General features: G+C 52.1%; 1 protein-coding gene across 2 annotated transcripts in view; it reads right to left on the bottom strand.

Moving 5' to 3' along the window:
• Nucleotides 1-7,267, bottom strand: part of ATG16L2 (autophagy related 16 like 2) — a 62,099-nt gene extending 54,832 nt beyond the window's left edge. For both annotated transcript variants that reach the window (XR_012642362.1, XM_074975657.1), the window contains exon 1: nt 7,138-7,267. Coding sequence is in view for 1 of the 2 variants with exons in the window: in XM_074975657.1 (XP_074831758.1) it covers nt 7,138-7,249 (112 nt within the window). In the remaining variant the exon portion in view is untranslated. The remainder of the gene's footprint in view (nt 1-7,137) is intronic.
• Between the last annotated feature and the right edge of the window lie 12,842 nt (nt 7,268-20,109).

The raw sequence follows: 20,109 nt of genomic DNA, 5'->3' as shown, positions 1-20,109 counted from the left end.
TCGGAACGGTAACCCAGCCTCGGGCACGTCACTGGAAGTCCGTCTCATTCCCCCCCTGCGTCCAAACACAAACTCGTTCAGTCTGACAGCTCCCCGGGACCACGAGGCTTCGGGCACGGCCACGATGCTAGACGTCGGGCAGCGCAGGAGCTGTTTGTCAGCTCTTTTGCCGACAAAATACATCCACCCCCTACAAATGGGGGTCATGCTGTGGACAGGGGAACACACCTGAGCAGGGTCGGTCCTGCTTTGGGCAGGGGGCTGGACTCCATGACCTCTGGAGGGCTCTTCCAGCTCTCAGAGTCTGTGAGTCTATGTTTACACGGCCACTTGCTGAGGGCAAACTTCTGTTTGGGGGTGGGGGGGAATTAAGCACCTGTGAACAACAGAAGTTTGGTTAGCAGGGCAGACAAAGCCTGAAATTCAAACACAGCAGCCGCAGGCACCCACAAAAGTTGGGCCATTTCACAGAGGTGGAAACTGATGCTCACAAAGCTTACAAGACTGGCCAGAGTTGCACCAGTATCAGAGAGGTCGCCGTGTTAGTCTGTAGCTTCAAGAACAACAAGAAGTCTTGTGGCACCTTATAGACTAACAGACATTTTGGAGCATCAGCTTTCGTGGGCAAACACCCGCTTCATCAGATGCATGAGTGGGGGGGTGGTTTCAGAGGGGTATTTAAGGAGTGGGGTCCCAGTAAGAGGGAGGGCCAGAGCTGACAAGGTCTATTCAGCAAGGTGGAAATGGCCCAGTATCAACAGCACTTATCAAAAGAGGAAAAACAAGTCAGATCAGAGTTGCACCAGCAAGACAGTGGAAGAGCTGCAAAGAGAACCCAGGAGTTCTGGGCTACGCTGTAATTGTCTCCTCCCACAATGAGATACTCATCGCATCCGTCCCTTGTTACTGTAGTCTCTGAGTGGCTCACAGGCTATTTTGTGTTTACCAGGCTATCGCCCTGGGGGCTAAATGCTCTAAGTCCTGTTTTATGCAAGAGAAAGCGAGGCCCTGAGGGACGAAGGCCCATTTGAAAGCAATGGTTGTTCGGAGCCTGAACACCGTTGTGGACCTGGGCGCAAGCAACCTGCCCAAGGTTACACAGGAAGTCTCTGGCAGAGCAGGGAACTAAATCCAGGGCTCCCGGGTCACAGGCCAGGGCCCTAACCACTGCACCCTGCTTTCTCTCCGGCATTCTGCTGCCTGAAATGGAACCGCCAGGTGTATCTCACATCTACACTTACCAGGAAGTCGACCTGGTGAGGGTCGATCTGCCGGGTTTCGACTTGGCTCACCTAGTGGGGGACGGGTAAAATTGAACATTCAGAGCTTAAACAGTCGACCCTGGTACTCCTCATTATCGCGAGGGGGAAGAGAGGTCGATAGGCGGGTTTCCCCTGTCCACCTCTCTCTGCGAGCTGCAAGCACGGCCAGGTCAGTCAATCCTAGATAAGTCGACTCCTGTTCCACCATTGTCGTAGCTGGAACTGCATATCTAGGGTCGACTTTCAGGTCTAGGGTAGACCTGCCCTGAGAAGGTTTGCCCTTCAATTCCCTGGCGGGCAGATCCACAGGCAATGAGCATCCAGGCTGTTCGCCTTCCTTCTCCACCTACAGCCAGAGACGGAGAGAGCCAAGTCCTGTTAAGAAAGCCAGTCTGGAAAACAGCTTGAGAGCGGAATACAACAAAGGGTTTTTCCCCCCTTGTGCTTCTGGCTGCATTTGTCAGGAATGGCCTTTCCTTGTTGTTTTCTGCAATTTAGCCCCTTGCCACCCCCAAAGTGAAGGATCCCTGAATTACTCTCCTCCAGACCCTCCGTGGTTTGAGCATTGGCCTGCTAAACCCAGGGTGGTGAGTTCAATCCTCGAAGGAGGCCATTTAGGAACTGGGGCAAGTAGATAGCAGGGATGGTGCTTGGTCCTGCCAAGGGGGTAGGGGACTGGACTAGCTGACCTCCAGCGGTCCCTTTCAGTTCTATCAGATGCATATCACTTACTGAACCCCCAGGGCACAGAGAGTGCAAAGCCAAAACCAGGAAGAACAATCAAGCTGTGTCTACGCAACTGGAGCTCCTCATTGCTGGCAGGGCGATCAGAACCAGCGGTGAGCCTGATTTAGATACAAGTGCAGACCAGGACAGAAGTCAGCAGTGGTTCAGCTGCTTCTGTCACCTACATATGTACTCAGCATTTATATTTGTATGCATCAGTCTGACACAGCCTCTGCTTCTGACAAGCAGAAAGCGAAAGCACACACAGGCGTTTCCTGCCAATCTCAACACAAAGATCTCAAGGAAAGAGCTGCGCTCTCCCTAGAACCTTCCTGCAACCCTCGCCAGCCTTGCAGGGGATCCTAGAGCCTGGGGTACTCTCGCCCCCCCATTTCACACGCTCCTTTGCTTTGGTTCTGGAGATTGGCACAGAAATTACAGTGAAACTAGATCCAGGCTGAGAAATGCAGCTGGAGGGCCGGGAAAGCACTTTGAGATAAAGGTACAAATGTAAAGAGTGAGTAACAACAGGGAAAATTACAGTAACCTTGGACCCTGAACAGCCATTTAGCAGAGGGGAGTGTACGATAAACTTTGGATGCCCATCAGAAAAGTATAAAGCAGGAGGCAGGGACGTGAGCAATAATAATGCGACCTAGCTGCTCTACATAGCTTTTCATCAGCAGATCTCAGAGCCTTTTACAAAGATGGTCAGTATTTACGCACAGGGAAACTGAGGCACAGAGCTCCTTTGATCTATCTCATGAAGGCCAGGGAAGGATTATGCCCCCCAGGACTTCTAAAATTTGGCTGCATGATGTAGAGAAGGTTGTAAGGGTGGCACTTCCTTGGGAAATTACATTTATTTTAAAGAGAAATATACATATGTATATTGATGACCGCCTGAGATTTAAACAATAGAACTTGGCAAATGCAAGGGCTAACAAAAATCAGACTCATACAGCTGTTGCCTAGCTATGTAACCGTGGATTTTATCAACCACCTTTTATCAGTCACCCCATACTCTTCATCAGATTCACTTCTGGAGTACTGACTTAAAATAGACCCTTATCCTGCAAATGTGTCTATGACGATTCCAGGGCACAGCTGAAGAGAGCCGCTTGCTTGCTGTATGCATCGATGAAGTGGGTCTTTGCCCACGGAAGCTGATGCTCCAATAAATCTGTTAGTCTCTAAGGTGCCACAGGACTTCTCGTTGTTTTTGCGGATACAGACTAACACAGCTCCCCCTCTGATACAGAGCTACTTGGTCATGCCTGAGATATCAGCTCTTCGGGGCAGGGATTAAGTCAGTGGGTATGTGCAGCACCTTGCACAACGGGACACAGATCCTGACTGGGGAGTATAATGACTGCCCGATCCAACGTCTGAGGTCCTTCCAGTCACATATACCGTCGCCGATAGCAACTGGCACTGGCTGTTTCAAAAGGAAGTTGATGAACCTGTTCCCCCCCAGGAAGTCACAATTTGGCCTCTAATCATTGCGTATTGGCATGAGCCCTGAAGCAGGAGATATAATCGCCTTTCCAGATGCTCATTGCTAGCACAAGCCAAATAGCTGAGAACATCCAGGAAGTTTTCTCTGACACGCAGCCTAGCTCTCTCCTCGGCTAATGTCATTTCCGAGCTTTTATCTTCCTCTCCCTTTACCACACTGAAGCAGTGGCTGGCAGTCTGCGGCTGCAGGCCATGCGCAGAGGATCGGGGCTCTGTATTCGGCCCACGAGGAGTTTCATTTACCGTTGCCCATGGGCAGGGTTGTCAGCTTCCGCTGGTTTCCATCCGTGCTGTTTTTTCCCACCGGCAGTACTAACTGTGAGGTGCATGACAAATGCACGGTGACTCCGCAGCCAATCAAAACCCTGCTACAGTTCAATCGGCACGCCTTGCAAACTCGAGGTGCGCCAACACCTTGAGCAAAACCACCCACTCCTGGGAGACCACCTTGGTTGCAATGATTTTGCAGCCCATTAGATGAAAGAGGGCCACTCCTGTGGCCCACTCACTAAGCTGGCTTATCCATCACTGCACAAGAGTACTCCCCTCCCGCTCCAGGCGGAACAAGCCTCATTTCCGGCAGCAGTTCAGAGCCCGAGCAGCAGCACGGAGATCTAACCAGCCATAAGAACGGCCATACGGGGTCAGACCATAGGCCCATCAAGCCCAGTATCCTGTCTTCTGACAGCGGCCAGTGCCAGGTGCCCCACAGGGAATAAACAGAACAGGGAATCATCAAGCGATCAATTCCCTGTCGCCCATTTCTAGCCTCTTGCAAACAGAGGCTATTGACACCGTCCATGCCCACCCTGGCTAACAGCCATTGATGGACCCGTCCCCCATGAATGTGTCTAGTTCTTTATTAAACTCTTCTATAGTCTTGGCCTTCACAACATTCTCCGGCAAGGAGTTCCGCAGGTTAACTGTGCGCTGTGTGAAAAAATACTTCCTATAGTTTGTTTTAAACCTGCTGCCTATTAATTTCATTTGGTGACTCCTAGTTCTTGTGTGGTGAGAAGAAGTAAATAACAACCCTTTATTTATTTTCTCCACACCAGTCATGATTTTATACACCTCGATCATATCCCCGCTTAACTGTCTTTTTTCCAAACTAAAAAGTCTCAGTCTTATTAATCTCTCTTCATATGGCAGACGCTCCACACCCCAATCATTTTTGTTGCCCTTTTCTGAACCTTTTCCAATTCCAATATATCTTTTTTGAAATGGGGCGACCACATCTGTACACTGTATTCCAGATGTGGACATACCATGGATTTATATAAAGGTAATATGACATTTTCTGCCTTATTATCTGTTCCTTTCTTAATGATTCCCAACATTTTGTTTGTTTGTTTGACTGCTGCAGCAAACTGAGTGGATGTCTTCAGAGAACTATCCACAGTGACTCCAAGATCTCTTTCTTGAGTGGTAACAGTTAAGTCAGACCCCCTCATTTTATATGTATAGTTGGGATTATATTCTCCCAAGTGCATTACTTTCCACGTATCAACATTGAATTTCATCTGCCATTTCGTTGCCCAATCACCCAATTTATTAAGATCCTTTTGTAACTCTTCACAGTCTGCTCAGGACTTAACTATTCGGAGCAGCTTTGTGTCATCTGCAAATTTTGCCACCTCACTGTTTATCCCTTTTCCCAAATAACTATGTTGAATAGGGCTGGTCCCAGCACAGACTCCCTGTTTACCTCTCTCCATTCTGAAAACTGACCATTTATTCCTACCCTTTGTTTCCAATCTTTTTAGCCAGTTACCAATCCAAGAGAGGACCTTCCCTCTTATCCCATGACACTTAACAGCCCCTAAGGTTTCTTCTGCCTCAGACACCATGGAAAAGTTTCTTTCAGCTCTGTGACAGCTTTCAGGGCCGGGGGAGACTCAGCAATTCTGGGTGCCTCCCCAGTGGGCATTTGGCAGATGCAGGGAAGAAAAAGGCCAGAGTGCACAGTGTGCGAGGGCCAGCAGCGGGGGACGAGGCCAATGTTGCAGCTCAGATTTCCAAGTCAAAACAGAGGAGCAGAGTGAGGTGGAAAAGTGAGCTCGCACACGACAGGTCCCATGGCCAGAAAAGGGATATTCTTATTTTATAGGCAGGCAGCTACAAAACAAATGACTCACCCAGCCAGAGGCGGAGAGAGGGAAGGGGCGGAACCCAGCACACAACAGTTTGTTGGGTAACAAATGGAGTGTTGTCTTGCCTACTGCCCAAGATTCGTTGTGTGATGGGCCCGGGGTGGCCCCCAGTGCCCCATCCATCACCCCAGCAGGGGCTGCTCCGCCTCCAAACTCACCCACAAACCAGGGCTGCAGGTGCTCCTGCCTCACACCCGAAACAGAGACAAGCTCCAAGTCGGCACCTACCCCTTTCCCTTCCATCACTGCCACAAAGACACCCACCCCAGGGGCGCACTGAGCCCTTCCATTCACCCCCACCTCCACATCTTCCCCTGTCCCAAGCAACGGCCAGTGCAGCACGCCCCTCACCCGCCACAGGCCTGCACCTACGTATCCCATCGCAAGTCGAGTACGCTCTCCACTAGGGGCTCCAGCTTTTCCATCCCCGCTTTCCCCCACCGAACCTCCTGCCCAGGTCTGAAGCCCCTAAGCTCCCTCCATTCCCAGATGAAACAGTCCCCAGCAGCTCCAGTTAATCCAGCCCCCCGCCCATATCAAACACCCCCAGACCAGGTCTGCACCCACCCCTGCCCCCCGCCCATATCAAACACCCCCAGACCAGGTCTGCACCCTCCCCTGCCTCCCGCCCATATCAAACACCCCCAGACCAGGTCTGCACCCTCCCCTGCCTCCCGCCCATATCAAACACCCCCAGACCAGGTCTGCACCCACCCCTGCCCCCCGCCCATATCAAACACCCCCAGACCAGGTCTGCACCCTCCCCTGCCTCCCGCCCATATCAAACACCCCCAGACCAGGTCTGCACCCACCCCTGCCCCCCGCCCATATCAAACACCCCCAGACCAGGTCTGCACCCACCCCTGCCCCCTGCCCATATCAAACACCCCCAGACCAGGTCTGCACCCACCCCTGCCCCCCACACATATCAAACACCCCCAGAGCAGGTCTGCACCCTCCCCTGCCTCCGCCCAGATCTAACACCCCCGGCCCAGGTCTGCACCTACTCCTGCCCCCACTCCCAAATCTAACACCTCCAGCCCAGGTGTGCACCTACCCCTGCCCGCCGCCCAGATCTAACACCCCCGGCCCAGGTGTGCACCTACCCCTGCCCCCGCCCAGATCTAACACCCCCGGCCCAGGTGTGCACCTACCCCTGCCCGCCGCCCAGATCTAACACCCCCGGCCCAGGTCTGCACCTACCCCTGCCCCCACTCCCAAATCTAACACCCCCGGCCCAGGTCTGCACCTACCCCTGCCCGCCGCCCAGATCTAACACCCCCGGCCCAGGTCTGCACCTACCCCTGCCCCCACTCCCAAATCTAACACCCCCGGCCCAAGTCTGCACCTACCCCTGCCCCTGCCCAGATCTAAGAGCTCCCAGAAACTCCAGTTACTCCAGCCACCCGACTCCCAAGTCACACCCCTCCCGCCCCAGGAGCTCCACCCCTGCCCCTCGGCCGGCCGCGCTCGCTCACAGGCCTGCACCACGTCCAGGAAGCGGCCGCTCTGCGCCCGGTCCCGGAGCTGCAGCTGCCGGACGATGTGTCGCTTCCAGGCCCGGCCGCTGCTCCCCGCCACCTCGGCCATGGCTGCGGGCGAGCTGTGCCGCGAGGGGAGGGAACCTCCTGCAGTCACCAGCGGGGAAGCCCCGGGCGGGCGGGGCCTAGCCCCGGGCGCGCTGCTGGGGCGGGCACAGGGAAGGGGGGGTCCAGCTGCCCCCGGCCATGCTCGGAGCGGGGCTTATCCCTCCCGCCCACCGTGCACGGCCCGGCTTGTCCCCCCCCTCGCCACCGTGCACAGAGCCCGGCTGCCCCCCCACCATGCACAGAGCCCGGCTGCCCCCCTCCACAGAGCTCGGCTGCCTCCCACCATGCACAGACTCCGGCTGCCCCCGCCTCCACAGAGCCTGGCTGCCCCCCCACACACACCTGGCACAGAGCCCGGCTGCCCCCCCACCACCATGCACAGACTCTGGCTGCTCCCCCCCTCCACAGAGCCCTGCTGCCCCCACTCCACAGAGCCCGGCTGCCCCCCACCATGCACAGACTCCAGCTGCTCCCCCCCTCCACAGAGCCCGGCTGCCTCCCACCATGCACAGACTCCAGCTGCCCCCGCCTCCACAGAGCCTGGCTCCCCCCACCCACCTGGCACAGAGCCCTGCTGCCCCCCCTCCACAGAGCCCGGCTGCCCCCCCCCACCATGCACAGACTCCAGCTGCTCCCCCCCTCCACAGAGCCCGGCTGCCTCCCACCATGCACAGACTCCGGCTGCCCCCGCCTCCACAGAGCCTGGCTGCCCCCCCACACACACCTGGCACAGAGCCCGGCTGCCCCCCCACCACCATGCACAGACTCTGGCTGCTCCCCACCTCCACAGAGCCCTGCTGCCCCCCAGCATGCACAGAGCCCTGCTGCCCCCACTCCACAGAGCCCGGCTGCCCCCCACCATGCACAGAGCCCGGCTGCCCCCCACCATGCACAGAGCCCGGCTGACCCCACACCAGGCACAGAGCCCGGCTGCCCCACTCCACAGAGCCTGGCTCCCCCCACCCACCATGCACAGACTCCAGCTGCTCCCCCCCTCCACAGAGCCCGGCTGCCCCCCCCACCAGGCACAGAGCCCGACTGCCCCCCCCATGCACAGAGCCCGACTGCCCTCCCCCACCTCCACAGAGCCCGGCTGCCCCCCCTCCGCAAAGCCCGGCTGTCCCCCCTCCACAGATCCCAGCTGCCCCCCCCTCCACGGATCCTGGGTGTCCCCCCTCACTATGCACAGAGTCCGGCTTCCCCCCCACCCCCCCACACTGTGCACGGTGTCCCCTGTGCCCCTCCTGCCATTCATGGAGTCGGTCTCCCCTCTTACCTGCCCCTCCTTGCACGAAGCGGCTCTTGTATCTCCCCTGTCATGCACAGAGCCCAGCTGACCTCTCCCCCTGTGGTGCACGGAGCTGGTCTTGTACCCGCCTCCCCCTGTCCCATACAGAGCCTGGTATACGCCCCCTGTGCACCGAACCCTGGTTTCCCTCCCGCCGCTCCATGTGCTGAGCCCCCCTTGTAACCAGCTGCCCCCACAGAGCCCAGCCTGGCCCCAGCAGGAGGAGGTGAGCTGAGCGCAGGGGCCTATGCAGGACAGACCCGGCTCTGCTGCAGACCCCGTGCTGTCCCCATCTCAGGGCACCCAGCACACCCACACCAAGGGCAGATGCAGCATCAGTAGGCAGCAGGAACAGAAGCTCCTTTCTCTGCACTGGGTGCCTCTAGGTCATGGCCCAGTGCCAGCAACCACAGCACCATGGCTATTTCTATCCCGTCTTTCGCAAGCAGGTCCCAGCAGGTGCCCTGAGCACCCACCACCAGTGAATTCTTTTCTTGCCTTCCTTCTGGGTCACTCAGTAAAGGAGCACGTCAGTTTCAAATCTCCAGACAGACAGGAGCTGCCTGAGAGCTACGTGCCATGAACCAAAGCCGCTGACCTGAACAGCCCCGTGGAAGGGTACAAGCTGGACTGCGCTCCCAGTTCTGAAGTTGGGGCCCATCCTCAGTGAATGCCCTTCTACCAATCTCGGGCTCCCTCCTTATTGTTCAACGCTGCCTGCACTGGGTGCCAACCTCTGGGGCTTGGGCCCTGGTTTTGTTCTGTACTTAGATTTCACCAACCAAGTGTAACCCTTCTGTTAACGCCAGATGCCTGCCAGAAGGGCCGGGCTCAACTCTTGTGGGGTTTTCCTATCAAGGATACAACCAACCGGCTCGAGCCCCCACCCAGTGGCCTGGGACAATTTCACCCCCGTGCTGGGTGCCTGTAAGGCGGTTCTCCCCCCCCTCGCAAGCACAGAGTCTGAGATAGAAATGGCTTGTTTAATGACCGTAACCTACCCCAAGGTTACAGCGACAGATGCAGCATATCTCAGCAAAGAAGAGACAAGCCCCCCTTTACCCAGATACCATCCCCATATGCAGTAGAACCCAGTCTCTTGCTGGGGCTCTTGGCCCTTTTCCACACACACACGGTTACAGGGTGGTACCCTCTGCGGTGCAGTCCCAAACTCAAAGCCCACAGATACATCACCAGGGCAATACTAGCTGTCCACTTGTCTGTAGCCTCCCCTTGCTGTCACCAGCCGTCTGCCAGTCGCCATCATCCGCCACCGCTCCTACCAGCCGCTGTCATCTACCACCGCTCCTACCGGCCGCCCACCGGTGTCTACCGCCACCGCCCCTCCTACCGGCTGCCCGCTGGTCCTGCTGTTGTCCACTGGTCCTAACCCCACTGCTTGGGACTGCCCTAAGGCAGAACCCAGTGATTTCAGCTCTGTGTGGCCTCAGCTGCCACTCTGTGATTTCAGCTCTTGGTATCTCTAGTGTGGGGTTTCACAAACACCCTAGTATCCAGCTCTATCTTTTAACAGGTGGGGAGGGTTAGTCAAGCCAGGCTTACAGCTATATGGCCAAGGCACAGGCAGGGCCAAGGCACTCAGCAAGCTGGCTCAACCCATACCCCTCCCCTTGCTCTCTGACAATGCTTTAAACCAGGGAGCCCTGTGTAATCAATGTCTTACACAGCTAAGGCGACTGCCCTGTCCCTCCACAACAACCCAGAGCATTGGTGAGATCTCACAACTCCCACCTTAAGTGTCAGCTTAAATTGTGATTTTACAACTACATGTTTACAATAGACCCAATCTCATGGCTTACTTGCTACCCATTAGGCTTTGCCTGAAAAGGTATCACACATGCACACCTTTTGCATTCTCATGCAGATGACTTCTGGGAGACTCATTCCTCCCAGCCTTCAGCAGCACTGCATTCCTTCTGCCACATTCCCTACACAAGTATCAAAGTCTTCACTCACTTCAGCAGGTCCCCCTCTGACTGGGTATTCTCATCGGTCTTGCCATGCTGGCAAACCTGCCGTTGCCATCCCTTCTACCAGAGATGCGTGCAATATTCAGCAACGCATTATTAAAGACCTACAACCTATCCTTAATCAGGATGCCACACTCCAGAAGGCCCTAGGTGACAGGCCTGTTCTCTGCTATAGACAACCTCCCAACCTTAGGAGGATCCTCACAAACAGCCACAGTCTATACCCCAGGAACACCAGTCCTGAGACTTTTCCTTGCAACAAAGCCCACTGCCAGCTTTGTCCACATATCTTTTCTGGAGATACCATCACTGGACCTAACCAGATTAGTCACAGAATCACGGGCACATTCTCATGTTCCTCAACTAACATCATATATACCATCTTGTGCCAACAACGCCCAGATGCTTTGTATATTGGACAGACTTCAAACTCTCTTAGACAAAGAGTTAATGGGCACAAAACAGACATAAAAACACTCCTGATCCACAAACCAGTCAGCCTACATTTTGATGGACTGGGCCATTCTGTTAATGACTTAAGAGTTTGCATCTGATTGAAGAGGAATTTTCACACTACTTTGGAAAGAGAGGCTGCTGAACTCTCTTTTATATTCAACTTCAACACATGAACACATAATTTGAACCGGGATGGGAATCTTCTGGGTCATTATAGGGGCTCTTTTGCATACTTGACTTAATCTAATTGTTGACTCCTCCCACCCTTCTGCCCCTCTACTCTCTGATTTGCTCACCTTGACAATTTTTTTTTTCTGATTTGTCCACCTTGATTACTATTTTTGGTTCTCTGGGCCTTAAATATTGAGTCTGTTCTGGTATGGCTATGGGCTGAAGAAGTAGGCCTGCCCCACAAATCTCACCTAATAAATTATTTTGTTGGTCTTTAAAGTGCTACTTTACTGTTTTTTGTTTTGTGCAATATTCAGGTTACTCCCAGTCCCCATGGATTGGTCACGTAGGTCAGTTCAACCTAAGATTTGATGACAAAGGCAAGTCTTGTTGCTAATCCTGTGATCAGCTCCATAGAGAGTTATTAAATAGGAAAAGGAGGTTGTTATTTGCAAGGTGAAAGCGTGCAAGCAGAAATGCACACAAATGAGTTGCACTCTTCAATTTCAAAAAGGAATACAGATTGAACCTCTCTCGTCCGGCACCCTCGGGAGTTGAACAGAGCCGGCTGAGAGCCTTAGCTGGACAATGGGAAGTCAACGTTTTCTAGCACATTACCAACATTTTCACTGCTTACGGGGCTCTTAGAGGACATTGAGTGCAAATTAGAGCTAAACAACAGCACAAAACACTGAGAGCCAGGACAGGTGGCTGGAAACAAACTTTATGGAACCATGGGAAACTTGGCCACAGCCATGATAAGTGATGGTCTGGCTAATTAAAATCATGCTGGATTATGGAGAGAGAGGTTCAGCCTGGAGACGCTTCTATGACAAGCAAGCTTTGTACGTCCGTTCAGGCTAACCACAGTTAAGCACTGAGGACCACTTGCTTATGCCGGGTAAACCTGCCCCTCACCACACCCCTAAGAGGCCATGCAGCAGAGAGGCAGTTCCTTCTCATTAGGGGTTTTTATCCTCTCCTTCCTTGTGCTCTGAGCTGCACGCTCACCTGATGAGACGAATCCCCTTGCATGACTCATCTTCGTGGGCTGTGGCATTCAAGACAACGTACATTTCCTGTCCTCTTTATAACCCCACAATGGTCACCTTGCAACCAGCCAGGGATAGAGATCGAGATTATGGGTGAGATTAATGCAGACATCAACTCACAAGCGTCCAATACTTTCGAAACGCATTCTTGTAGTTCTAATTCCTTATTGGACAACTGTAACGCGTGGGGGAGTCAGCCCGATTCCAGCCCGGTTGTTGTTTGAGCGATGGAGACCTCAGCAGGAGCTGGTTTGATAACATCACACCCTCAGTGCAAAAATGGTGGAGGAAGATGGAGCACCTACCCTCTTGCATATGTCTCAGTTAGGTCTCTGTCATTAGATTTTCTTTTCTCTTACCATGGGCTGTTTCCCTGAGATACTCATGCAGAGCTAGGCTGCAGTGTAGCATTGCAAATTGGTCCCTTGGCGGGGGAGTGCGCTGTTAGACCCTTACATTCCTGCTATACAGACTGAGTGGTTAATAACCCAAATTATCGCATATGATTCCCTCTCGATGGCAGCACAGTTCTGCTTGGAGAGGGTTCTTTTTGTCTTAGAAGGCAATGGGGCTTGTTTGTCCAGCCTGCATTAGCCCTGGGTCTAACACGATACGTCAGGGCACACCACACAGGGTTTGCTGAATTTGGGCATATGAAAACTGGCTTTTTACCCACTGCTTTGTGCATATCATAGAATCACACAACACTAGCACTGGAAGGGGCCTCAAAAGGTCATCAAGTCCATTCCCCTGCCTCATGGCAGGACCAAGCACCTTCTAGACCATCCCTGATGGTGCAGACCAGCGGTTCACAACCTTTTCAAGATGGCAACCCATTTTGACAATGCAATAAGACTTTTATCAGAGAGGTGGCCAAGTTAGTCTGTATCTTCAAAACAACAAGAAGTCCTGTGGCACCTTACAGACTAACAGATAATTCGGAGCATAAGCTTTAGTGGGCAAAGACCTGCTTTGTCAGATGCATGAGTGGGCTCCAAAATATCTGTTAGTCTATAAGGTGCCACAGGACTTCTTGTTGTTTTGAGTGAGACTTTGTGACCCAAGGCAATTCAAAACCAGAGTCGGGGGGTCCTCCCCTGAGAAAAAAGCATTATAAATCTTGCAAAACAAAAAAGCAGTCCAGGAGCCCTTTAAAGACCAACAAAATAATTCATTAGGTGAGTTTTTGTGGGACAGCCTCACTTCTTCAGCCCATAGCCAGACCAGAACAGACTCAATATTTAAGGCCCAGAGAACCAAAAATAGTAAGCAAGGTTGACAAATTAGAAAAAAAATTATCAAGGTGAGCAAATCAGAGAGTAGTAGTAGTAGTAGCATCCTTCAGTCTGCATAGACTATGCATCGCGCCCTTTATAGTTTCAACTGAGGACTTAATTTACAGCGTCTACTGTGACTATGAAGACCCACACGAGAGTGACAGTCCTTGCTGCATCTCTTGCAGATGTGGTGTGTGTTTTCAAGTCCTTAGTGTGCTTTCTGTGGGCTCGCTTCTCCTCTGCTGGCTGTCTGATCCTCATCTCACCCTTCTGAAGGCCCTTGTGTAACCCCTGCCTCCATCTGCTGCGGTCGTCTGCTAGAGGGGCAGAATTGGGGGGAGTCAAGAATTAGATAAGCCAAGTATGCCAAAGAGCCCCTATAATGTCCCAGAAAATTTGCATCCTGGTTCAAACCACATGTTAATGTGTTGAATTTGAATATGAAAGAGAGTTCAGCAGCCTCTTTCCAAAGCAGAGTGAAAATTCTTCGATAGGACGCAAACTCTTAAGTCATTAACAGAATGGCCCACTCCATTAAAATGCTGGTTGACCGGTTTGTGGATCAGGAGTGTTTTTATGTCTGTTTTGTGCCCATTAACTCTTTGTCTAAGAAAGTTTGAAGTCTGTTCAATGTACAAAGCATTTGGGCATTGTTGGCACAGGATGACATATATGATGTTGGTTGAGCAACATGAGAATGTGCCCGTGATTCTGTGAATAACCTGGTTAGGTCCAGTGGAGCCTTTAATTATGTTGTTAGTCTTTAAAGTGCTACTGGACTGCTTTTTTGTTTTGATAGTATATAGACTAGCATGGCTCCCTCTCTGTTATTATAAAACTTGATTTGCCATCCCATCCCACTCCACCCCCAGGCTTAAACCCCTCACAGCCCCAAACTGCCTCCCCACCCCCAGGTTTAAACCTTGCAGCCCCAAACCGTGCCCCCACCAGGCTTAAACCCCCAAACACCCCCTCACCTACCTCCCACAAGCACCACTGTTGCCCCCCACACTCCTTCACCAGGCCACTGCCACCTGCTCTCCATGGCTCCCCCCCAGCCCTCCTCCTCCCTTCCCCCACCTGCAGCATGGGCAGTTCCCTGCCCTGCCATGCAGAAATGGGACTCAGTTCAATTCATTTAATGGCCAGATCCCTCCTGCCGGCTGTACCAATTAAATTGAGCTCCATTTCAGCGCAGCGCCGCAGGGCAGGATTGGGAGCTGTAGGAGTGAGCGGCAGTGGCAGCAGCAGCAGAAGCTGCAAATGGCTCCTTAAAGAGCCCCATGTGGCTCGGAGCAGCCCAGTCAGCGACCCTTAGAAAATCTAATGGTGAGGTATGTTTGGGTCCTGACCCACAGGTTGGGAATCCCTGCTCTAGACCTAACCTGTTCCTAAATGTCTCCAGTGATGGAGATTCCACAATGTCCCTAGGCAGTGGGCCGACAGCCACCACGGGCCTGGGGCAGGGTGGGAGGAGGGCCAGCTCCCCATCCCGGAAGGGGCAGGGCCAAGGGTGGAAGGGGTGGGCTTAAATCAATCAGGCTTGGGCACTCCCATGCTCCTGCACAGCCACATGCGGAGCGGTGGTATAGCGCTGCCATGGCATTTCAAAGGCGCCTGGAGCTCCGGCTGCTGCTATGACTCTGGCAGCGGTGACAGCCAGAGCTCTGGGCCCCTTTGAAAGGCCAGGAGCTCGGGCAACTGCCCCTTTGCCCTCCCTGTTGGCAAACCTGGGCCTAGGCAATTTATTCCAGTGGTTAAATTCTTTGAAGCCCTCTACCCAGGCCATCATCCCTGTCAGGCGCACCCTTTCCTGTAAGGTTTATTATAGGAGTCACAATTTCACTAACCCCATTTACCAACCTCCAGGAGTAGCGGGCCAGGTTACCAAGGGTTGGAGAGGTTTTGTGGTTGGTACAGCAGACAAATTCCTGATGGCGTCTCCTTTTCAAGAGTCAGGCTGAACAAACTCACTGCCAGCTTGTGCCCTAACTCGGGTATCTCCCCTGTAACAGTATAACCTGGTTTCTCTAAATATGGTTTCTCTAACCATATTGAGAGGCCTAGAACTTGTCTACAGCCAGACTAGAGAGCACCAGCCGTTAACTGTGAAGCTACAAGTCACATACTCACATTCCATCTACAATAGTAACAGAGAGGAAGCCGTGCTAGTCTATATACTATCAAAACAAAAAGCAGGCAAGTAGCACTTTAAGACTAACAAAATAATTTATTAGGTGATGAGCTTTCGTGGGACAGACCCACTTCTTCAGCCCATAGCCAGACCAGAACTGACTCAATATTTAAGGCGCAGAGAACCAAAAACAGTAATCAAGGAGGACAAATCAGAAAAAAAATGATCAAGGTGAGCAAATCAGAGAGTGGAGGGGTGGGGTTCTCTGTGCCTTAAATATTGAGTCTGTTCTGGTCTGGCGATGGGCTGAAGACGTGGGTCTGTCCCGCAAAAGCTCATCACCTAATAAATTATTTTGCTAGTCTTTAAAGTACTACTTGACTGCTTTATATCCATCTACAATAGTGTCACATCAGGCTGTTAAGAAGAAGACCACATCGTCATGCCACCCATCATTAAACAGATGGGTAAAGAAAACTTAGCTAACAGCATTTCGGCTGGCAGGCAACGACTTCTCAATAGCTGAGGGCGTGGAATCCCTTCTGTGATGATTGGCTTCATTTTTCTACTGTTTACTGGATCATATCTGTCTGGTTTGTCATTGCTCCCGTCTGCTGTATAATTAATTTTGTTAGGTGTAAATCAGTTAAAGCAGTGGGTTGTGATTGGTTAGGTAGTTCTGTTGCAATAGGTTATGATTGGTTAATAAAATGATACTAAAATGGTTGGTCAAGGGATAGCTAAGCAGGACTCAAGTTTCACTACTAAAACTGGGGTCCAAGAAGGAAAAAGGTGAGGAAGAACAGAACATCAAGCAGCAAGGAAAGGAAAGAACATCGAGCAGGAAAGATGAAAGAGGGAACACCTTTAGGAGGACTCACCCCACAAGACTCTGAGGTGCAGCAGCCAGCGTCCAGAGAGTGACTTTGTCAGCCCCAACAGGGGAAGTCTGCCTGCCTCATCAGGATTGGCGAGCATGATATGTGCTTAGCATGTATTCTGCTTTCTTGGTAATTGTAAATAAATAGAGAATAAGAATATTACTCTGTGAGGCTTTTTCAGTGGCAGAGATCCTGCATTCCCACGGGGAATTACACCCTGAGTCCTAGGAACTGGGTAAGGGTGGGAGTTTAAATTAACAGGGTCATGCCTTGAGCCCTACGGATTAGGTAAAGGTGTGTACGTCCCTGAGTGTGGAAGGGATGAGAAATTTGTGTGGGAAACACCCTGGCCCCCATCTTTCATTGGGAGCTGCAGCAGTGAGTCTGGTCTCTGTGCGTCTCTGCAATGCCATCTCCAAATGTCTCAGCTGGGCTTGCCAAGAATCACTGAAAACAGCCAAGTTGTGTACATAGGCCCTGAAGAAGATCTGTAAACCCTGCAGCACCTGGCTGACAAGCCTCCTAAAGGAAGCACTGATAGGGATTAATCTAAATGACATAAACTTAAACTCAAGCCAGATACCACTAGAGAAGATGACTTTTCCAGGGCATCTGCATTTAAGGGAATTTGCTGATACAGACTCATGGAACACTAGATCTGGAAGGGACCTTGAGAAGTCTTTGAATCCAGTTCCCTGCCCTCAGGGCAGGACCAAACCCCATCTAGTTTCTAGACCATTCCTGAGAGATGTCTATCTAACTTGCTCTTAAATCTCTAGCAACGAACCTCCCTAGGCAATGTATTCCAGTGTGTAACCACCCTGACAGTTAGGAAGTTTTTCCTAATGTCCAACCTAAACCTCCTTTGCTACAGTTTAAGCCCATTGCTTCTTGTCCTATCCTCAGAGCCCAAGGAGAGCAATTTTTCTCCCTCCTCCTTGTAACACCCATTTAGGTACTAGTAAACCACTACCATGTCCCCTTTCAGGGTATGTCTAGACTACGAAGAAATGTTGGAAAAAAATACGCAAATCGTGCCTTCAAAAGAGGCTTTTCCAAAATTTGGTGCATCTGTTTGGCTCCAAATTTCACAAAAACCTCATTTTTTGGGCCTTCTCTTCTTCCTTCTAGAACAAGGTTTACAGGGATGGCGAAAGGACATGCCCGCTTTTCCAAAAGTGTTTTCAGAGAAGGAGATTTGTTCCTTGGATGTGGTGTATCTTTTCCAAAAGGGCTGCAGTGTAGACATACAAGCTCAATTATTTCAGTCTTCCCTCAAGGCTCATGTTCGCTAGAGCATTAATCATTCTTGTTGCTCTTCTCTGGACCTTCTCCAATTTCTCCACATCTTTCTTGAAAAGTGATTCCCGGAACTGGACACAATACTCCAATTGAGGCCTAATCAGCTCAGTAGAGCAGAAGAATGGCTTCTTGTGTCTTGCTCTCAAAACTCCATTAATGCATCCCAGAATGACGTTTGCTTTTTTTGCAAGAGCATCACACTGTTGGCTCATACCTAGCTTATGGTCCACTATGACCCCTAGATCCCTTTCCACAGTGCTCCTTCTTTGGGAGTCACTTCTCTGGTATCCTCAAGTCTGAGCCACAGTGCTCACGATTTTTGCACCCTGAGAAGTTGTAGTAGATCCTCTACTGGGGGTGTGGGGTAGGGGTCAGGCTGGGTGTTGTTAAGAATACGTGACCCGGAGGAGGGAGGTGTTCTGCCTGCCTGTTTAGGTTTCTGTTCCACAATGCCCACCATTTACTCTGCACCCATTTTTACAGGGAGATTTCGCAGTGCAGAATGACTTGTCCACTAAATGGAATTCTTGGAATAAAGTCTGGATACTGTATGTGAAGCAACAGGTTTATTACAACCAGCTGGCAGAGTGAGTCTGAACTTGGTTGAGTTTCAGAGCGCACTGACAGGCATCAAGTGGTGAGTGATTACATAGCAAGCTGATAGGCAGAGGCAAGAATAGGAGCAGACAGTAAGGAAATGAGCATCATCAATGAACAATCAATGTGCAATCCCGATGAATTAACGACCATTCTGGGAGTTACAGAGCTTCTGTGCACATTTTACAGAACATTTTATCTATACACAAGTCCTTTGAAGAGTGCAGTCCCCAACACCGATGTGTAGAGCACTGATGTCTCGTCTGGCGTCCTGATGTAATCTTCGCACGGACGTGACCATTCGTGTTAGCTCTACAGAATCAAAGCAAGCGGGCAATGCAGGATCTAAGCAGAAGGTAGTGAAAGAATTGTGTCAATCACCCCTTAACTATAGCCCAGTTCCCCTCCCTGCACGGCTTCTTCCTAGAACATGGCTGCCTAGGGGGTTATTTATACCAGGTGGGCTGCCCTCCCCAGGTGGCTGGGTAGGGGGATCACCAGCCTTCATTTTGGAAGAGTGGTTCTTAGACAATATCACATCCTACTTCAGAATTTTTCCTATCAGATTAAACTGTCAGATGATGGCGCCGAGCCCACGCCCCCTCCCTGCCAACAAAGCTGCTTTTCTTTGCCACCTCCCCCAGGACTGTGAATCAAAGCCCGATCTTGCTGCAGTCGGAGCCAGCTGGTTCCACTGTGAACCGTTTCCGGACCCCGCTCATTGAACCACAGGATTTACTATCACTGGCCATTGTCTGGCCCTGCAGTGAAGGCAGACGGATGACTGTGCCACATACAGCCCCAAATATGGGACAGATCAGGGCCAGCGTTGGTAAGAGACGCCACTTCCCTTTGTTTCTACATCAATATTCGGTGAGAAATCTACCAGGGAGACCCCAGTGTCTCATTTAGAGGAAGCTGCTGGCACAGAGGAGCTGGAGGGAGGGGGCGGAAAGGAGGCCAGTCCCCTGAATCAGGTGGAAGGAGTTTGTTGTTGCCACTAATCACACACCTGTTGAGCGGCCTGCATTCAGGCTAAGGAAGGAAGAATTAAATGCCCCTTTGAGTAGTGATAGCTGAACCAATAGAATTGTAGAAGACTAGGACTGGAAGGGACCTCAGGAGGTCATCCAGTCCAGCCCCCTGCCCCCAGCAGGGCCAAGCACCGTCTAGACCAGGGATTCCCAGCCTATGGGTCAGGACCCAAACATGGGACGCCATTGCATTTGCTAAGGGTGGTCAGCTGGGTGGCTCTTTGAGGAGCCATTTGCAGCTCCTGCTGCTGCTGCTGCCGCCGCTCGCTCCTCCAGCTCCCAGTCCCTGTCCTGTCGCGCTGAGATGGAACTCAGTTTACTTGGTTTAACGGCTGGCAGGCGGGATCTGGCCATTAAACCAACTCACATTTCTGCGCAGCAGGGCAGGGAACTGCCCTGCTGCAGGTGGTGGGAGGGGCCTGGGGGGAGCTGCATGGAGGAGGCAGTGGCGGCCTAATGAAGGAGCAGTGGGGCAACGGTAGCACTTGTGTGAGGTAAGGGGGGATGTACTGGGTCTGCGAGGGGTTTAAGCCTGGGGCTGGGGGGCGATTTGAGGCTGTGAGGGGTTAAGCCTGGGGGCAGAGGGGTGGTTTGGGGGTGGAGGGTGGTTTGGGGCTGTGACGGGTTTAAGCCTGGGGGCAGGGGGTAGTTTGAGGCTGTGAGGGGTTAAGCCTGGTG

The sequence above is a fragment of the Carettochelys insculpta genome, chromosome 1 (genome assembly GCF_033958435.1).
Source record: "Carettochelys insculpta isolate YL-2023 chromosome 1, ASM3395843v1, whole genome shotgun sequence".
NCBI lineage: Eukaryota > Metazoa > Chordata > Testudines > Carettochelyidae > Carettochelys > Carettochelys insculpta.
Note: the sequence above shows the minus strand (reverse complement) of the source record. Positions and strands in the feature narration are given on the sequence as shown.